The sequence below is a fragment of the Onychostruthus taczanowskii genome, unplaced genomic scaffold, assembly GCF_017590055.1.
Source record: "Onychostruthus taczanowskii isolate IOZ18803 unplaced genomic scaffold, ASM1759005v1 scaffold7, whole genome shotgun sequence".
NCBI lineage: Eukaryota > Metazoa > Chordata > Aves > Passeriformes > Passeridae > Onychostruthus > Onychostruthus taczanowskii.
Genome location: NW_024504786.1, coordinates 4,802,460 through 4,820,274, shown reverse-complemented (window position 1 = coordinate 4,820,274; position 17,815 = coordinate 4,802,460). Strand labels below are relative to the sequence as shown.

General features: G+C 39.4%; 1 protein-coding gene across 4 annotated transcripts in view; it reads left to right on the top strand.

The window, feature by feature from the left end:
• The window catches only part of OSBPL9 (oxysterol binding protein like 9), a 57,565-nt gene that overhangs the window by 18,168 nt on the left and 21,582 nt on the right, over window positions 1–17,815 (top strand). For 3 of the 4 annotated variants that reach the window (XR_005953908.1, XM_041421381.1, XM_041421380.1), the window contains exons 4-6: window positions 5,848–5,924; window positions 15,650–15,745; window positions 17,466–17,513. Coding sequence is in view for 3 of the 4 variants with exons in the window: in XM_041421381.1 (XP_041277315.1) it covers window positions 5,848–5,924; window positions 15,650–15,745; window positions 17,466–17,513 (221 nt within the window). In the remaining variant the exon portion in view is untranslated. Of the gene's footprint in view, window positions 1–5,847; window positions 5,925–8,174; window positions 8,268–15,649; window positions 15,746–17,465; window positions 17,514–17,815 lie in introns of those variants that run through there. The other variant, XM_041421382.1, reaches the window with a different exon arrangement.

The window sequence follows — 17,815 nt, the reverse complement described above, 5'->3', positions numbered from 1 at the left end:
GTGCTGCTTTTATTAATATTTAAGTATTACTCATTAGTGAGAAACCATATGTTTGCAGATTTGTCCCACACTCAGAAATGTTTAATTACAAAATTACACATTACATATGGATTTCCAAAGAGAACTAATAGCAACTTGATCATGTGTTTCCTTTGTCACACAAGTTTCCCCCCAAAGCTGTGTTTCTGGGCTGACTGTAAAGCTTGCTAAAAAGCCTTTTGAGTTTAGGTAACAATAAAAGAACAGTTTAGTTGATTTCTCAAGATCACAGATGAATCTTCCAAACACATTGTACTCAGGAGACCTTTTGCTGCCTTTTGTTTGGGCATGACTTAGTGTCTTGTGACTGCACAGGAGTTTCCTGTAGGGACAGGGAGCTCAGGCTGGTTGGACACCTGAAGAACAAAAGGAGGCTTGATTTGTGTGTGTGGGTGGAGAATGGCATCAGGAGGAGGGAGAATAATGATTGGGACGACTCCAGAATTATGATATGGAGGAAATAATGTTCAAGCTACTGTCAGATGTGGGAGCTGCATGTGTTAAAGGGTATTTGTGGAAGTCCAGTGTTGTGCCAGGCTTCTGTGAAACCCTTCTTCATCTGGCATGTTTTTTATGGTTTGAAAGGCCTTCAGTGACTTTAAATAGCAATTTATTCAGCCATGGAACAGTCCTGTGATGCTGACTTTTCCACCTTATTGAGCACTGCTGATGAAATCTCTCTCCATTGAGACTGGTGGCAGAAATGCTATTGATCTCAGTGTAACCAGGATTTCATCTCTATTATCTGGTGATTTGTGTGTAAAGATACTACACTAGTTCTGCACTTGGCTGAGAAAATACAGGAATTTTGCATACAGATCAGTGGAAGTTCTGTCAGAATAAAGGCAGCATAATTGACTCTATTGACTCTGTGGGTGTAATAGACTCTTCTTACTGAGTTCTGCCTGTAAGTAGGTCACAGTGAATGAAAATAAAATATGCATTTCTTCTTGTGACAGTGTGGTGTTTTTATAAGTAATCTAGTAATTTTTTTTCGCTAATTCTTCAGGTTTTTCTTTCATCCTAATGCCCATATAGATGCACACACACAAAAAAATAAGCACCAGTATGCAGATTCTGAGGTGATATATTTTGTGCGTATTCTGTCTTCCAAGTACTGCTGTGCATGACCTAGAAATGCTGATGGTAAATGCTGTATCGTGGAGCAGAGTTGTTAAACTTGTTTATATCTAATCTTTAGATGCTATCAAGCTTAGGCTGGAAAAAGTAATCTGTTTTATGCTGTACTTTAACATTTGGTATATGTTATATAAACACATATAATCTCTCCACAGCAAAGTAAATATTGTAGGAACTCTAAATTATAAAATTTATTCTCTGTTTGGAAAATTAATAGAGGCTGAGAGCATCTAATGTAGTTGCATTTCATTTGACTTCTTATCCTCATAGAATAGAACTTTAAAAAATCCTTGACATATCTGATTTTAGCAGTTTGGGAAGTTCAGAGATAAAGGACAGTTTCATAAAACAAAAAGGGAGTTTTTTCAGTTTTTCAGAATTACAGAAATTCTTCAGTAGAAGCAGTAATTCTTGTGTTCACTACTTTATTCATTCTGTAATTTTTTCTTTGATCAAATAATTGTTTTTCTTTCTTTGGACCTCCTCTAGGAGAGAGTTCAGATTTTTTTTTTAGTATAAGATTGATGTGAAAATATCTTAGGAATAAGCTCAACCAACAGATCACAAAAAATACACATTAAAAATTATATTAAAGCTCATTGTAATAAATGACATACTTTTCAAGTGTGTTTCTCTGAACTAGTCATAAATAGGGCTGTGATCCTGTTAAGTACCCTGTGGTTGTCTTAGATATGCCTGAGATGTCACAGTAAATTATACAGGTGTCTTTCAAAGGAGGCACCACAGACACAGAGGAGTGAGGGCTTAGGCATATGGGAACAAACTGTAATCTAGCTCGTAAATACTAATTCTACTAGGAAAAAAAAAAAAAAGTAAAAATAGCTTAACTGACATAATCACAGTGAATTGCAATGTTTCAGCCATTAATGATTCCAGTCTCTTGCACACAGCAGTGATTATGCAGCTCTGTGTGGATTTAGCTTCTTTCACGTGCAAATGCTCACTGTTGAATTGCAGTAAAAACTGAATTAAAATTCTAGGACTTAAGAGAAAAACACAGGCACTGTTAGTGCCCTCTCAACTGCAGACATAGCATGGCTATTTTTGTGGGTAGTTACATGCTCTAGCACAATTTGAATTTCAGCTGACCAGGTAACACTTGCATTAACCCCTCAGACTAAGAGCCCCCTTTCTGTTTTTAAGTGTCAGGTAGTTCTCATGTCCAGGTGTCCTTCAGTGTTTCTTGTTTGGTTTTTTTGTAATACTGTTATTCTAGAATCAGCCTAGGGAAAAGCAATTTGTTTATCTCTCTTGCCTTTCTTCTCTTTTTAGAAGTTTTGTGCCAGGAGGGACCAGATAAAACTCCTCTATTTTTGTATAAGCACACCAGTGTAATTGCTTGGAGTAGATAAGAATTGCCTTATCCCAAATGTTTTGTCAGAAACAAATTCTGGAGTAGCTTTCACATAGGAATTGAGGAGGGGATTAACTTTAAAGTGGAACCTGGTCAAATAATGGAAAAGTTGGAGTGATTTCAGGGTACTTGAGGCAAGGACTAATGAGCAGGGCATTCTTGTCCCTACCTGCTGAAGAAAGCATCTGCAGATACAGAGTGGATATTAGGAGGTGTGCATCACAACCTTCTTAGGTGCAAAGGTATTTGAGCTTTTTCTTTGACCAAAGTTGCCTTCTTTAAATGAAAAACAGCTTGGATATTTAGCTTTCCCTACAGATGGGTAGATAATGATCTCTGACCATTGTGTGTAGATTTTTCCCATAAATTCTTTCTGAGTGTGTCGACTAATCTCTTTTTTGAATGTTGCCATTGATTTTTTTTTTCCATCAGTGATCTTTTGGCAGCTGTTCAGTTCTAAATTGCTTTTACCATTAGGGAGCTTTTACTTGCACCTAATCTCACAGCAGCCATTTTGATTAGATTTAATATAATTTTTCTTGCATCTTGCTTTACTAAAAACTGCATCCTGCTGGTTTTCTCCATGGTTTTCTTAAGAGTCTATGGAGGAGAGCCAGGAGGATCTGCTGTTGATGATAGATGGTCTGAAATTAAACCAGTGTCCTGAACAGAGTGTTTAAAAGGTTTTGATGCCGTGTTTCCATGCAGTAAGCAGTCTTCTCATGGCAGTGTTCCTGGATTTATTGTGCCCGAGACTTTCTCTAAGTAGCAGGATTGATGTGTGCTCCCTAAGGATTGATCATGTTATACCAGAAGATTGCAATGTCTAATATATGAAGAAATAACCCAGCTTTTTCCTGCTCTGCTGAGCCCTGGTAGAGAGAGCTGTAAAGGGGTCATTGGAGAAGCAGAAGCTTGAAAAATTCAGTTTATTAATGAGCACAGGAAAGTCAGTTTCACTTTGGAACTGTATGGGTTGGTTGGTTTCTAGGTCTTCCCTGCTGCTGTAAGGCCTCTCTGTTCTGCTGGGGGTTCAGATTCAAGTCAGAATGTGATAACCTTTGTTAATGGGCTGCTGTATATTAAGATTAGTATTTAACTAATACCATGACCTCTTTTTCTGACAGTATGGAAGATCACAGGAATCCTGCTGCAATACAAGGATTAATTCACTGGTCTGCAGCTTAATTGTTTCCCTTTTAGTTTAAATAATCGTGGGAAAAAACCCTTCAACATAGGATATTTGTATCCCATGAATTACTTAATAGCACGTCAGTGACTTGTACCCCAGTTTCCCAGTAAGATGTTTTTTGGGACTGGGAGATAGTGATTAAAAAAACACCACAGAAAAACAGAAAGCTTACACACATTGAAATAATGCTGTCCAAAGCACTATTGTTTTAGACACACCTTTGAAAATTTAAAGCACTGAGACATTTTAAATACTGGTAGATTAATGATAAAGGTAATTATATATGTTTAGTGGTGACTGCAAGAATAACATAGGAAGAGTAAGCTATAAACTAGAATAGTATAGGAAGAATAAACTTGATTGATATGTCTGGCAGGACTAGGCCAAGGAGCCTGGTTTTGGTAAGCAGAACCAAAGAAACTAGGAAGCATTAAAATTGATTCTAGTTGACTAGTTCAGTAATTGAAATTAGTGTCAAGGTGTAATGCTGTGCAAAAAGAACAGTGTTTGTGTGTGCATGTGTGTACAGAATGTGAAAAGAAAAATGTAATTTCCATGTTGCAAAATGTATTTGGAGTAATGCAGTCACGGGACAGAGTTCACAGGGTCCTGTCCCTCCATCCTGTCTGCTTTCACTGAATTATAAACTTGTCCTCAGTGCCTGCTTCAGGTTCTCAGTTAAAATATGGATCATCAGTAAGAAGAGTCCTGTAAGTTAAAAGTTCTTTCTAATAAGGCATATCCAACTTTTTAACCCTTGCTGCATTTCCTGCAGGAAACTCATCTGCTGTTCTGAGTAACATTTAATTACTTGAACTTCTTCCTCTTTCTCTGTGCATCTGAAAGCACTTTGGTAGCCACTTTTCCTTATGTTTAGTTTTAATTTGTTCAGGTTAATGGTTTTGTGGCTGAAACCTTGTGTGTAGTGAAAATTTTGTCCCACTGTTTTGTGAGGCCACCTCATCAGTTAGGCTCTGAGCAAGCTTGTCTATTAAAAATGCAATCTTAATTATTTCTCACACGCATATACATTGTCAGTTCTCTCCTGATGGTTTCGTTAACTTGACATGATTAGTGTATATATGCTGAAGTAAACAGTGCAGTATGTTTATGTTTAAATTGGTAGGGTTATCTTTGGGGAGTTCAGAAAAATCTACATAATCAGAAGACATGGGGCATTTTTAAGTACTGATAGGTTTAAGCTGCAGAAATCCAAAAAAATAAATGCAATGGAAACAAAAGGGTGAGGAAGAGAACATTGAAACAAAGTATTTTGAGCTGGAGAGTACATTTCACTATAGCCTAAGGATATTTCCTCTGAAAAATAAGTGAGATAGAAATCTCAATTCACTGATTCATAATAGGTGCTAGCTCACTTAAGCTTTCCTTGCTTCTAGCAGGCTTCCTGTTTCTTTTAATATCTTCCATTTGAGTGAGGAACTAGAAACAATTGTTAATAACTTAATCCATTTACAGGCCAGTTTGTTTACAGTCTGTTTTGGAAAATGCCTCTGGAATTTTCCCTTCTTTCTTTACCTGGAGTCCAACTCCTTTGTTTTTTAAGTACTCCTAGAGCACAGCAAGGAACTCTTTCAGACTAGTGAAGTAAAGGTGGCTTGTCTGTACTGGGGATAGGGGGGAAAGAAAGCAGTTTTAGAGTAGGATTTTCTTCAATTTAATGTTTGTTTTATGTTTAAGATTATTCTTTGTGCCTCATTATTCGCACCAGTGACCTGTTAGGGGTGTTTGTCCCATATTATGAATCCATACCTGAAAGTTACTATGTCCACACTGAAGCAGAATTATTAGATAATTTATTACAGATAATTTTCTTGTAAATAAGAAGATTTTAAAATTATGTAATGAATGGAGGAATATCTGTGCAAACTCTGTTTGCATATGTTCCCTAAAGCTGGACAAGGAACAGAGCTGCAACCACAGAAGAAGAAACAGGATATTAAGACAACTGTGGAATTGTGCTTGGTGATTAACACAGTGTGATTAATTTCCATATTTAGTGTGGACATCAGACCTGTTTGCCTGTGCCTTCTAGTATATAAGACTGCATGTAATTTAACAATTCTTTTGAATTCTTTTTCAGCTCGAGATGCAGATGAGAGGGAGAAGTGGATCCACGCTTTAGAGGACACCATCCTCCGCCATACCCTCCAACTTCAGGCAAGTTTCACTTTCAGTTTTCACTAGTTTTACTTTTGTTTTTTCCAAAGCTATGTGATACAGTGGCATGACTTCTAATATCCAACACATCCTGTATAAAATCTGGCTGTTCTATGGTTTATACAATTGGATATAGTAAAACATCTGTTTAGGTTTGAGTCTTGTCACATTTTTCTTGTCCTACCATAATGAAAAGTCAGAATGACACTTTCCTTTATTAACTCACATTTATTATATATATAGTTATCCTTGACTCATATTTATTTATAATGTATATTTATGGTAGGGTTCTGGATATATTGTTGTACATTTAATTTGGGTTTTGGTTGGGGTTATTTTGTTGTTTTCTGGCTTAAAACTAGGAGTCCTTTTTGGGTCAAGCCTCTTGTGTGCTTGTATGCCACCTAACTTGGAAATTAAAATAAGATAGCAGCATTGAACCTTTTTCTGGATGATAAAAATGATAAATAGCTTGTTTGAAGCTGGATATCACTGTGTGTCAGTGGTTTAAAGACAGATGGTTGGATTGAGCATGGTTCTTAACTTTAGTTACCTAGTTCCAGGTGTTGGACTCTGTCATCCTTGTGGGTCACTTCCAGCTCTGGATACTCTGTGGTTCTATCATCTAAGATCAGTTTCTGGTGATGCTCTAGAGCTGGACGTGTCCATAAGACTTGCTGAACATTTGTTTTGCCCTGGAGGGAAACCCAAACTCATGAAAGGGATTTGGTTTGTAACATATAGGTGTCTGGTGACAGTGTAGAAATATTAAAGCAGGTCTTCTTTATTTGTGTTGAATAAAGCTTTGGTTGTGCTTTTGTAGCATACCAGGAGAATTAGGTCTCAACATTTGGTTCAGTGTGAAGAAAGATAGAGTAAAATCTCTAATATCACTTAAAGAGAAGCTTATGAAGACTGATTTAGATGACATTTGCCCAATCTAAAGAGTTAGAACAAGCCTGAATTTGACCCATTCAACTTTAGACCATTGTGGTATCTTGGTAAATTTACCTGTTAGACAGTGAGTTTTAACCTTCTTTCATCTATTAAAGACCACTACAAATTTTTTAGAGAACAGCAGATCTCTGGATAAAAATTCCCATTCAACAGTCAGTTTTTTAACTCTCCTACTGTGCCATGGGTATGTTAGAAGTGATCTGTGCATCTGGACACTGTAGCTGACCAAGGGCTGAAGAACACCCCTCTGCAGTGGATGTGAGGGGAGACAGGGATTACCTAGGGAAAAATATGTGGATGTAGAAGGGCTGAGCTTGCTCCCAAGGAATGTTTTTTCCCATCCTCAGCTTAGAAAGTGAATAGGTTAATGTAAGTGGTCCTATTTAGGTGAAATGAAGTAAAAGAAATCTCTGCTGCTTTCTCCACCTGGAAGACTTTTTATGACATGGAGATACAGAGTCAAGGAATGAAACACCAGAACATACATTGGTTTTATCAAAATGTACACTTCCATGCTCTCTAGAAATTGTGAGTGTAGTTATATTGGTGGAAATAGATTTCATGATAGCAGCTAATAATGGAACTATTTCCCATTACATAACTGTTCACGTTCCTGGAGATTTTCAAATGAGTAAGGCATATTTAGGGAAAAGAAAAAAAAAAAAAGCCCAAGTTAGTAATTTATCTAGTCATGTTTGAGGGAATAATTAAAAAGCCTGAATCGAGTACTGAGAAACACATCCTCCATCCTTGTAAATATGTTCACTATTGAATGTAATACTTTGTGGGCCGCTGCTGTGTGCCCACCACTCATTTTCAAGAAGCTTATTCAGTGTACAGGTCATGTAACCTTTTAGCCTCTGGCCCTTATTTGTGGAGTTGGTGCAGAAGTGTTCACTTACACCGCATTCAGGAACTGCCAAGGCTTGCCACGGGAGCTGCTGAACCGATTTAAGAATGAAACACGACTGCAGCTCCTTGCCAAACCTCTTTCTTTCATGGCTTAGGAGCGTGGCGTTCCTTCTGCTCTCCCTCGCCGGTGGGACGCGGGGGCGGCACGAACAGAGGCCGAAGTTTGGGGGGATGCTCGCAGGGCCGACCGCGGGCTGGGTGAATCTGAGCAGAGACATCCCCGCTGCTCCACGGCCGGCCAGGCCCTGCTGGCCTTCCCCTCCCTCCCTGGCCGCGGCTCCCGGGGCCGGGCCGCCCCCGCTCCAATCTCCGTCCGCCGTGTCGGTGACGCGCTCGGCGGGGCCGCGGCCGGGGCCTCCTGCCCTTCCCATCCCACCCCTTCCCGCCCCGCTGGAGGCGGCGCTGCCGGGGCCCGGCGGGCGGGCGGCCAGCCCCGCTCCTCCGCTGCGCTCGTAGCGCCGAGGGATGGCCGGTGTGAGTACGGGGGGCCGCGGGTCGGGGCTGCGGGTGTCCCTCGGGGCAGCCCCGGGCGGGCAGCGAGCCCCTGCGCTTGGCGGCCGGGAGCGCTGGCGCTGCCCTGCCCGGGGACGGGAGCGGGGCCGCGGGCACGGAGCGCCCGGGTGGCTCCGGGCAGCAGCGGGTGCTGCCAGGTCCCGTGTGCCCGCAGGGATGCTGCTCTCCGCTACACAGACACGCCTTGGCTTCAGCAGCGTTTGAGCAAACGCTTCGTCCCCTCGGTGCTCTTTCGCTTTCCTTTTCCTTCGGACAAAACAGCGGAGCGGGTTCTTTGGGGGATTATTGGCACAGCGGGATGGCGGGGTCTGAGTGCCGCCGCAGAGATTATTTTCTGTAAAGGCATTTTCTTAGGTTCTTAGTTTCTGTCGCTAAATAAACATGTGGTTCGCAGTCACTTAAAACCTTTAGGCGTCTGGTTTTGTCCAAAGTGTTGTATCTTTTCAGAGTCTTTTTTTTTCATATTTCTATGCTGCTTTTCAATCTGCCTGTGCTGGTACAGGAGTGTTCAAGTTTGAAAGTCAGACTTAAAGTTGACTTAACTGCACCAAAAACTCATCTGAGCTGTGAGAAACTGTACCAAAGCCCAGGTGGTTCGTGTGCTGTGTGAACCAAAGCAGGAAGGATTACGAGTTAATGCGAGGTGGAGAGGTGAAGTGGTGTCTTTGTGTTCTCTAGTCTGATTAATCTTGCTGGTTTTATTTTTGCCTAAACGTTCTGCTGTGCTGTCCTTCACTGTTTGTAATGGAAGTGTTTTTGAAACACAGAATGAAACACGCTTGTTCTGCCCCCACCTCCTCCCAAGCCTAAAATGAGCTACAGTCAAGGAACTGAGTCATAAATACATAGAATGTACAAAGGGACCCAAACTGTCCAGAGGGCTGACAATTAGTAATGTTGTAGCCAAAGGGAACAGCAACAGGGAGGAAGCATTTCAGATACACTTGAAGCCTGATTTGTTTGAATTTTGAAACTGAACTGTGCTGTGTTTTTGCATGCATTTGTATTGAAGCTATTGCTAACAGTACATGTTGTAGTGCTAGTATTAGCTTTGTCCATTGAAAAGGCATTGAACAGGTGGTGTGATAGTACTGGAAATGGCATTCTGACCCCCGCAGAGTTTTTCCCCTTGTCCCCCCAAATTGTTACCGTTGTGGCATTAGCAGGCCTGTGGCTTTGCAGGGGCAGCGCAGCAGTTGCCTCGGACCCACAGGACCTAAGGGGGAGGGTGTGCCTGGGGTGAAGGCATGTTGTGGCTAAGGTTTCATGTTTGTGTGGGGAGATAAGTGATCTCACATTTTCTTCAGTTCCTCAGCAGCATCTCATGTCAAGCAGCAGTCCCATTCAGACAGAACATGCTTCTCACTGTCCTGCTTTCCTTGCTGTCAAGTACACCCTGGCAGCACCCTAGTGCTACAAGTGCTTTTGGGCGGTGGAATTCGGCTCTGGAATTGTCTCGTGAGTTATAATGGATAGCCCATGTCTTTTAGGAGCACAGTAACACAGTAACTTCCTTATTTGATCTACCCTAATTTACTTCAGCCTCTAAGTGGCCTCTGTAGAGACAAAGGAACTGAAATTATGAAGGTGGGCCATTTCTAACCACCATTAAAATGAAAGGAATTAAGTGAAAATTAATTGCTTTGTAGGTTGATAATTTCATAATTTAAACAAGATGTTTACTTCCTGGGTAGCAAATGATAAGAAAACTTGATTCTAATAAGTGGGTCTGTGCTGGCTGTTGAGAAGAGAAGATACAATGGCTCAAACACTGACTTACACCATGGCTTCACCAAAATGTAGGAATTGGTGCTGCTTCTGGAAGCAGTCCTGTCTCACTTCTCCTAGCAAAAGGGAAGAGGCAGTGTGGCAAGAAGGGTGGAATTTGGAACTTAAAATTGCTTTTCTTGCTGCTCTCTCTTTCTGTGTTTATTTTTAACCCTGATTAGTTTCCACATTGAGTTGTTTATGTGACAAGGTAAACGTTTATGCTGACTCAAAATAAAGAGCAGAGTGAAGGCTACAGTAAACAGCAGGGGAACTGATTTGTTTCCCCTTCATTTATGCTGGTGCAAAGTGTTTATGAAATGTTGATAGTAGCAGTTCACTTAGTACCACATTAACCAGGATTTTTTGTGACCTTTCTAAAGCTGCGAGCAAGAACACAAGGTAGAATAAAACTTCCTTGTGTGTTAAGTATATTACACTCTAAAGTATATTGTATTGTTATTAACTGGCTTTTCAGTGCTGCTGCTTTTGTGAGTCAAGAATTCTTGCCCAAAACTAAAACCAGGCTCTTTTAGATTAAAGATGTATCCAGTGTAGATGTTTTTCAAGCAATAGTGGGAGGGCATAGGGTTGGCAGCCATGCTGCCCTTTTCAGATTTTTCTAATTAAATAATCAGGATAGTGGCTGAATACCCTAGAACATGTGCATTATCTGCACTGATTATAGATTGTAAAGGTAAAGGAATGGGACTCTAAGATATACTTTATATTTATGAGGTTTCAGAATTATAAACCTATGCTTTAAAGAGAGAATTTTACATCAGTGTGTAAATGTTCCTGTCTTCTGAACTTGCTGTTCTTCTTGGAGATCTGATAGTATCTACAGGTACACAGTCTTTGCTAAGCATTTTGTGTTTTGCAAAGTAGAACCTTTCTTTTTTTTCCTCTAAGAATTGCAATATTCTGTTTTGAAGGGTCATATGCTTTCCACACACTATATAGTTGTTTTCAAACATGTTCTGAGCTTCAAATATTGCATAAAAATCTAGCAGAGCAAAAAAATAGAGGGCTTTTTTGCCACAAAAGTGCCCTTGTTTAAGGCTTACAAGTTCATTTCATGGTTTTTTTCAATTTTTTATCAGTGGTCCTTACAGGCAATGTCCAGCTCATCAAAATCAAGCATGTAGACAGGGGATATGTTTCTGTTGAGATATTGTGGATGAAAGGAAAACGTTCTTATTCACTCCTTCAAACTGAATTACACAGGAATTTTTTTGTTAGATTTGGAATCCTAATTAGATGAAGAATGTAGAAGAAGTGTCTTCAAAAAGATAAGAAATTCCACTCTGTACAGCTTTCTGCCTTCCTCCCCCAGGAAAGCTATTATTGTAATGCTTTTATTTGAGAAATATAGTTGAATTTTTCTGGTATGCTTCTTCTAAGGAGGATGCAATCTTTTCATCCCATCTGAGTTTGAAAGAACTGGTTTAAATTAGGCTGAATTACTTCTCAGCATGGACAAGTTTTGAATACAAATGCATTAGAGATATGTGTGACTTCTAATTTGGAGGACCACAACAACACAAAACTCCCTTGGTGCTGGCAGTTCTGTGGTGAAAATGAGGCTCAAAATATGTATTTTTAATTAGGTTTTGTTGTTGCCCTCCTGTTTACCTCCTCCAAAAAAAAAAAGGGTTGTGCATGAAGGGAATAATTTTGCGGGACTGTTAGCATGCAAATTGTTTACTCAACTCGAGAGCAGCATGGAAACCCTTTCCTAGGAAAACCATGCTGTGTGGTCACTCCACATCACTGGGGATCACAGAGATGCCACTGGGACACTGAGCTCAGGCTGGTCCGTGCTGCTGGGCCCTGCCTCCTGCAGACGCTGCCTCTGAGATGTGCCCTGGACACTCTGGGCCTTGAGCTTTTGCTGTGTCCTGAAGGAGAGGGACATTCCAGAAGTTGTGAGAGGGAGGGAGGATGAGGGAAAGAATGCTATGGTACCTTTTTCTCTTTTCTCTAGAGTTCTTATCAGTATGGTTTTTTTGGTGGGGAGCAGTCAGACATCAAACTACTTGTTTTGACACTGAACTTCGTGGTTTGGAAGGTGGTGGTCAGACTAAAATTTTTATAATTACTTCCTTATGCAGATATTTAATCTGTTAATTCTTTTAAACTTACATGAATACAGAGTATTTGTTTGAGGTTTATAAAGTGTACTTACAAACAGATGTAGTTACTCAATGGAAAAACAAATTCTACTACTTCAGATAGGTACTGACAGTAAGATAGAGTCAGTGCATTTCTGAAGATCAGAAATAGTCTGGATTCCTATTCTTTTCCATAATTTGAAGATACTTATTTTGGAATCACATGATGACTTCAGCTGGAGAAGACCTCTAGAAATTGCCTGTTCCAAGCACCTTTTCACTGCAAGGCAAACTTATCCTTTAGATCAGGTTGTCAAAGGTCAAATCCAGTTGAGTTTGGAGCTCTGCCCTCCAAGGGTGGAGGTTCAACAATATCTGCAGGCAACCTGTTTTGTCAGCCTGTGAATAGGTGAGCAGTGTATTTTAACGAGTTCCTCATAAAAATCTGATTGCTCATTGAGATGTGCAGATTCCTAATGTCCAAGTTTACCAAGCTGTTAAATGGCATTCTAGTGACTGCTCACCTCTTTCTTTTGAAGCCTCATTTCCTTCATGGAGAGAAAGGGCCCCCATTTTACCTTTACTGTGGCTTTGAGAGACCAGAAGATCAAGAAATAAGCATTTGTTCTGCCAATGTGCACTTTGTGTATCTCCTCAGTGACTCTGCTCACCTCTTTCTTTTGAAGCCTCATTTCCTTCATGGAGAGAAAGGGCCCCCATTTTACCTTTACTTTGAAGCTTTGAAGATCAAGAAATTAGCATTTGTTCTGCAAATGTGCACTTTGTGTATCTCCTCTTTCTAAATTACTGCTGGGTTTGAAATACTGATTGATTTTGTTTGCTCTTTATCCAGACTGTTTTTTCTATGGTATTGCTCTTTTCAACTTTTCCAAGTATCTTTTAGTTTTCAATTCTAAAACTATGTGAGAACTTAAATTATTAACCTAATCTCACATAAGACAGACTAATAAATTTGCTGAGAAGATTATCAAATTTCATCTTAACTACCCAAGAGCAAACTAGTGAGGTGCTGTAGCTTTAAGTTCCTGTGCTGTGCAAAATTGTTCTTATGTTTCATCTCTGTTATGTTCAGCTTGACACTTTACCTGGTTTTATGGCTTTCTCTTTACATTGTTTGAAGTTTTAATTTTCTAATAGAGCTTCTTAGGTTACAATTTTCACGCTGTGTTTTGTGTGGGTGTCTGCTCAGTTGTAACACTGAATGTTTTGATCAGCTTTTCCCTTAGCTCTAAGAACCTGAAATTTAAGAATGACATTTTATCTTTAAGCCACCACTAAAAATATCAGGTGGTTACATGTTCATAGTCATAGAGTGAGGACTGAAATAAAAATCAGCATTTTGATGCAGCATACAGATAACATGCACAGTTAAACCATATTTCTATGTATATTATCTTCAGCAGAAATTTCTTGTATGTGGTTTGGTACATGAAACCTGACCTCCAAACTGAGCTTGCAGGACCATTTGCTGAACTGATGAGGTTGGCTGGTAGCTGTACAAGGAAATTGAATACTAATTTCACATCATTTCAGATGTAGTTTCAGTGTAATTTAAGCTAGTTTGAGGGAGAGTCAAAAGTTGCTGGGTTGAGAGCACTTTCCCTTCTGCCTATTAGTTGTTTTAATAACTTGTTACACTCAGTGCTTTTTGAATTTATTTTTTTGTCACAGTCAAAAGGTTGGGGCTTTTTTCCACATCTTCTCCTCCTTCCTCCTTGCTTCACAACACTGTTTCTAAATTTGACACTGTTGGCTAATACAGGTGAAGTACCTTAATTTTGATTACAAACCCAGCTAACTCAGTGCTTTTTGAATTTATTTTTTTGTCACAGTCAAAAGGTTGGGGCTTTTTTCCACATCTTCTCCTTCCTCCTTGCTTCACAACACTGTTTCTGAATTTGACCCTGTTGGCTAATACAGGTGAAGTATCTTTTTTGATTACAAACCCAGCTGTATGGATAGATGTACTCTTGTAGAGCTGTTGTCAAGATCTGCATAGCCATCTGTAGCAAATGAATAAAGAATAATATTTTCTACAGTCAGTAGATGGGTTTATGATTTAGGCTGTGTGAGATACTGTGTGCAAGTCATTCCACTACTGCACAAAAATGCTTACACCTCTAAAGAGCCATCAGTAAAATTCTGAATATGATGGCCCAGTATCATACAAAAATAAGAGAAATTGTCTGTTCTGACAGAGCAAACAATGCCAAAGAAAACATTACACTAATGTGGAATTTTTAAATACAGATTGCCTGTGTTCCTCCATGTGGAAAGTTTTCCTCACTGGTTGATCTTTACATGCTCAGACTCTTGAGATCCTCAGCAGTTCCAGCTGCAGTTGATGTTTTCAGCAGAGTTTGAAGTTGTCCTGTTTGAGATCAGTGTGAACACAGGTGAAAATATCGAGGCTGGTAGCAAAGTTGTCACTGCTGTGATGTTCTCAGGATTATGTTGTTTTACAGCTGATGTTTGCTTCTTTATTCTTCATGGGTTTTTCCTCCTATGTATGTTTATCCTGCAGTGTACAATTTTTTCCAACTTCAGTATTTGTTTCTCAGTTCCATTTGCATTAAAGGTATTATATAAGTAAACCATTAATGTGTTCACATAGCGTATGTGCATGAAGGCAGGAGTAATCAAGAATCCTCTATTTTCTTTCCTCTAATTAAAGGTGTGGTATCCCAGTGGGACTTTGTTTGGGTCTTTAAATCACTGGTGTATCAGTTTAGAGATAGGGATTATGTTATACACAGAAGTATGCTCTGTCATTAGGAGAAACAAATTTCCAAGCAAGAAAATATGAAAGTAATCATTCTCATTGCACTGATACATTGTCCTTGGTGCTCTGCCTGCAACAGTGTCAAAATTCAGATACAGTGACAAGGATGCAAATCACTATAGCTGTGAAGGAACTAGGGCAACCAGGACTAATAATTTTGAACTTTTCAGATCAAAGGTATTTAAGAAAAGATTTAGCAGTTCTTAGCTAGGGAGCTGTGAGTTGAGCAATACTGTGTAAAGTGTGAAATGTGCAGTTACCCCACTGGGTGTGATTTGGGCTTCCCTAGCTGAAGTGTAAGGATATGGAATCACAAGACAATCCTCAGAAAAATGTGAATTCTCCTTTCTATTTTATTAAAAAAAAAACTTTAATCAGTGTAATTTAAGAGGATTTGTTCAATCATAAGTAATGAAATACTCTGGTGTATGATGATTATACCCCCTCTGAAAATGTGGAGCAATTTACTGCTACTGATTTAGCTGCAAATAGAAGCCAAAATGTGTTCAGCTGTGTGCCTGTGTCTGCACGTGGCAGGATGAGAGGCAAGGCAGCATTTTCTCAGTCAGATGGCAGGCAAAACCATATTGCTGTTGTATTTTTTTCTCCTCTGAGACACTAATTAAATATTTTATTTTTGTTTGTTTATTTATTTCTAGGGTGTGGATTCAGGATTTGTTCCCAGCGTTCATGATTTTGACAAGAAACTTACTGAGGCTGATGCTTACTTACAGATCTTGATAGACCAGTTGAAGGTATGGTAACCAAATGCTGCATTCTCTGTGTTGGGGGTCTGTTTGTCAGGCTGGATTTCAAGGCCAGCTTGAAAGGAAGCTCAACAGAGAAAGTCCATCAAGATGAAAATGCCTTTCTCTTAGGATTGTTAAAAATTGGAATATGTCAAGCAGATTGAAATAAAGTGGTTTACAATGGCTGAAAGTTTCTGTTTTCTAGAAAACCTTTATGGAAATTGCAAGGTTAAGTGTGTTAAGCTTCATTTTGAAACACAATTAAATCATTGTGTTGCTCACAGCATTTTTAGACTCTATCTTGAGTAGATTTTGTCAAGTGGTGTGTAACTACAGTTGCAGATAGTTTCAGACTTTGTTGCATTGGTGGTGGATAATCCATGCTTTGTCCTTGAGTGATAACATTCTGTAGGAGTGTTGTACAACACAGCTTTTTTAAACTTTGTATTTTAAGAATAGATGGGACTGCAAGGAACAGTGAGGTCATATCTCTCAGTACTCACCTTTTTGAGGAAAACACTTTTTGCTGCTGCTTAGGACACCTTTTTCCCATGACTCAGCTGATTAAAATTGCTGTTAAATTGCTTCAGTTCTGCTGGGTTGGATTTTTTCCCCTGATATAATGTGCAAGTATTGCATGTGGGATATTCAGCAAAAATTCACTTTGAGGGTAGGGTGCAGAGGGGGATGAGCACAGCAACAAAAATGAAGGTAGGCAGAGGAGATACAAACAAAATTCAGAGCTGCCCTGCAAAGACTTGATCAGGAGCTGTCTTTTCTGCCACTCTGGAGCCATCACTTCACTGACAGAAGGTATTTAAATCTTTACACCTTCTAATATTTATTTCAGGCCAGCTGGGGGAGGGGGATAGAAATTAATTAATAATGAAAGATGATTCAGTTTGAGGATGGACAGAGACCAAGATCACGGTTTATTTTTAGAACTAGAAATCAGCCCTCAAGGGAAGGGGAACACATGAGCAGTTGAGTGGAGAGCTGCAGCTCACTTCCTAAAAATTACATCCTCTTCTCTAAGCTGCAAGGGTGGATGTGATGAACTCTCAGGATTACCCATAGTCTTTTCTCTTCCTTGAACAATTCCGTGGTTGTGTGTGCACCTTAGAGTGCCCTCAGAGGCCTCTGTTAACTCTTTCAGCTCAGTTTGTGTTAAACACACGGGCAGGCTTTTCAGTGAGGGTTTATTTCACTTTGGTTTGTTGCATCTTAAGACAATAAACTTAAATTAATGCTAGGAAATCACATCTTTTCAAAAAATGTGCTTACAAATCTTCCATGATTTGGATCATGTACCTGAGTCAAAGTACCTGGAAGGGTTGGTAAGAGTTAAAGCTCTTCTGGTTAAATGCTTCATATGCCCCAAAGGTTTTTGCTGAAATAGAAGAAAGGCAGCTGGGGCTGTTCTGATGAGTTCAGTTATGTTCTTTAACCTCACCTTTTTGTCCAAATCATGGTAGAATTGTCAGGCTTAGCTGTGAGATTTGGTCTCTTGCAGGATGGGATGATGTGAGAAATTAGATACAAATCTGTTATAACACAAATGCTGTAAAGAAATCCTAGACCAAAACTGCTTTGGTTCCTAATACCAGGGTTGTATATGACTTTATCCTTATTAAATGTTTTTTGTTTTGAGGTGTTGGTGGTTTTGTCTGATTTTATATGGAAAAATAACACTTTCACTGTTTTCATGTGTATCTCTTTCTTTCAGCTCTTTGATGAAAAACTCCAGAACTGCAAAGATGATGAACAGAGAAAAGCAAGTACATTTTGTCTTAAAATTTGTTTATCAGGTGGTGTCGTGCATCAGTTTGCTGTAGTAGAAATGCTAAGTACACATTTATTGGGTTGTCAGAATCACTTCAAGCAATTTGAATAACTTACAACAGTTGTGTTGTGACTTATTTTGCAAAAAAACATTTAGTAATAATGGGGATCATAACATTAGAAAAGGTTTGAGTCTGTTAGAATTAATTGCTCCTCTGCTATCCCATATATTGAAATGCTTCCAACAGTGTTGAAAGCATTTTAGCTTAAATTTGCTATTTTTTAATCTTTAAC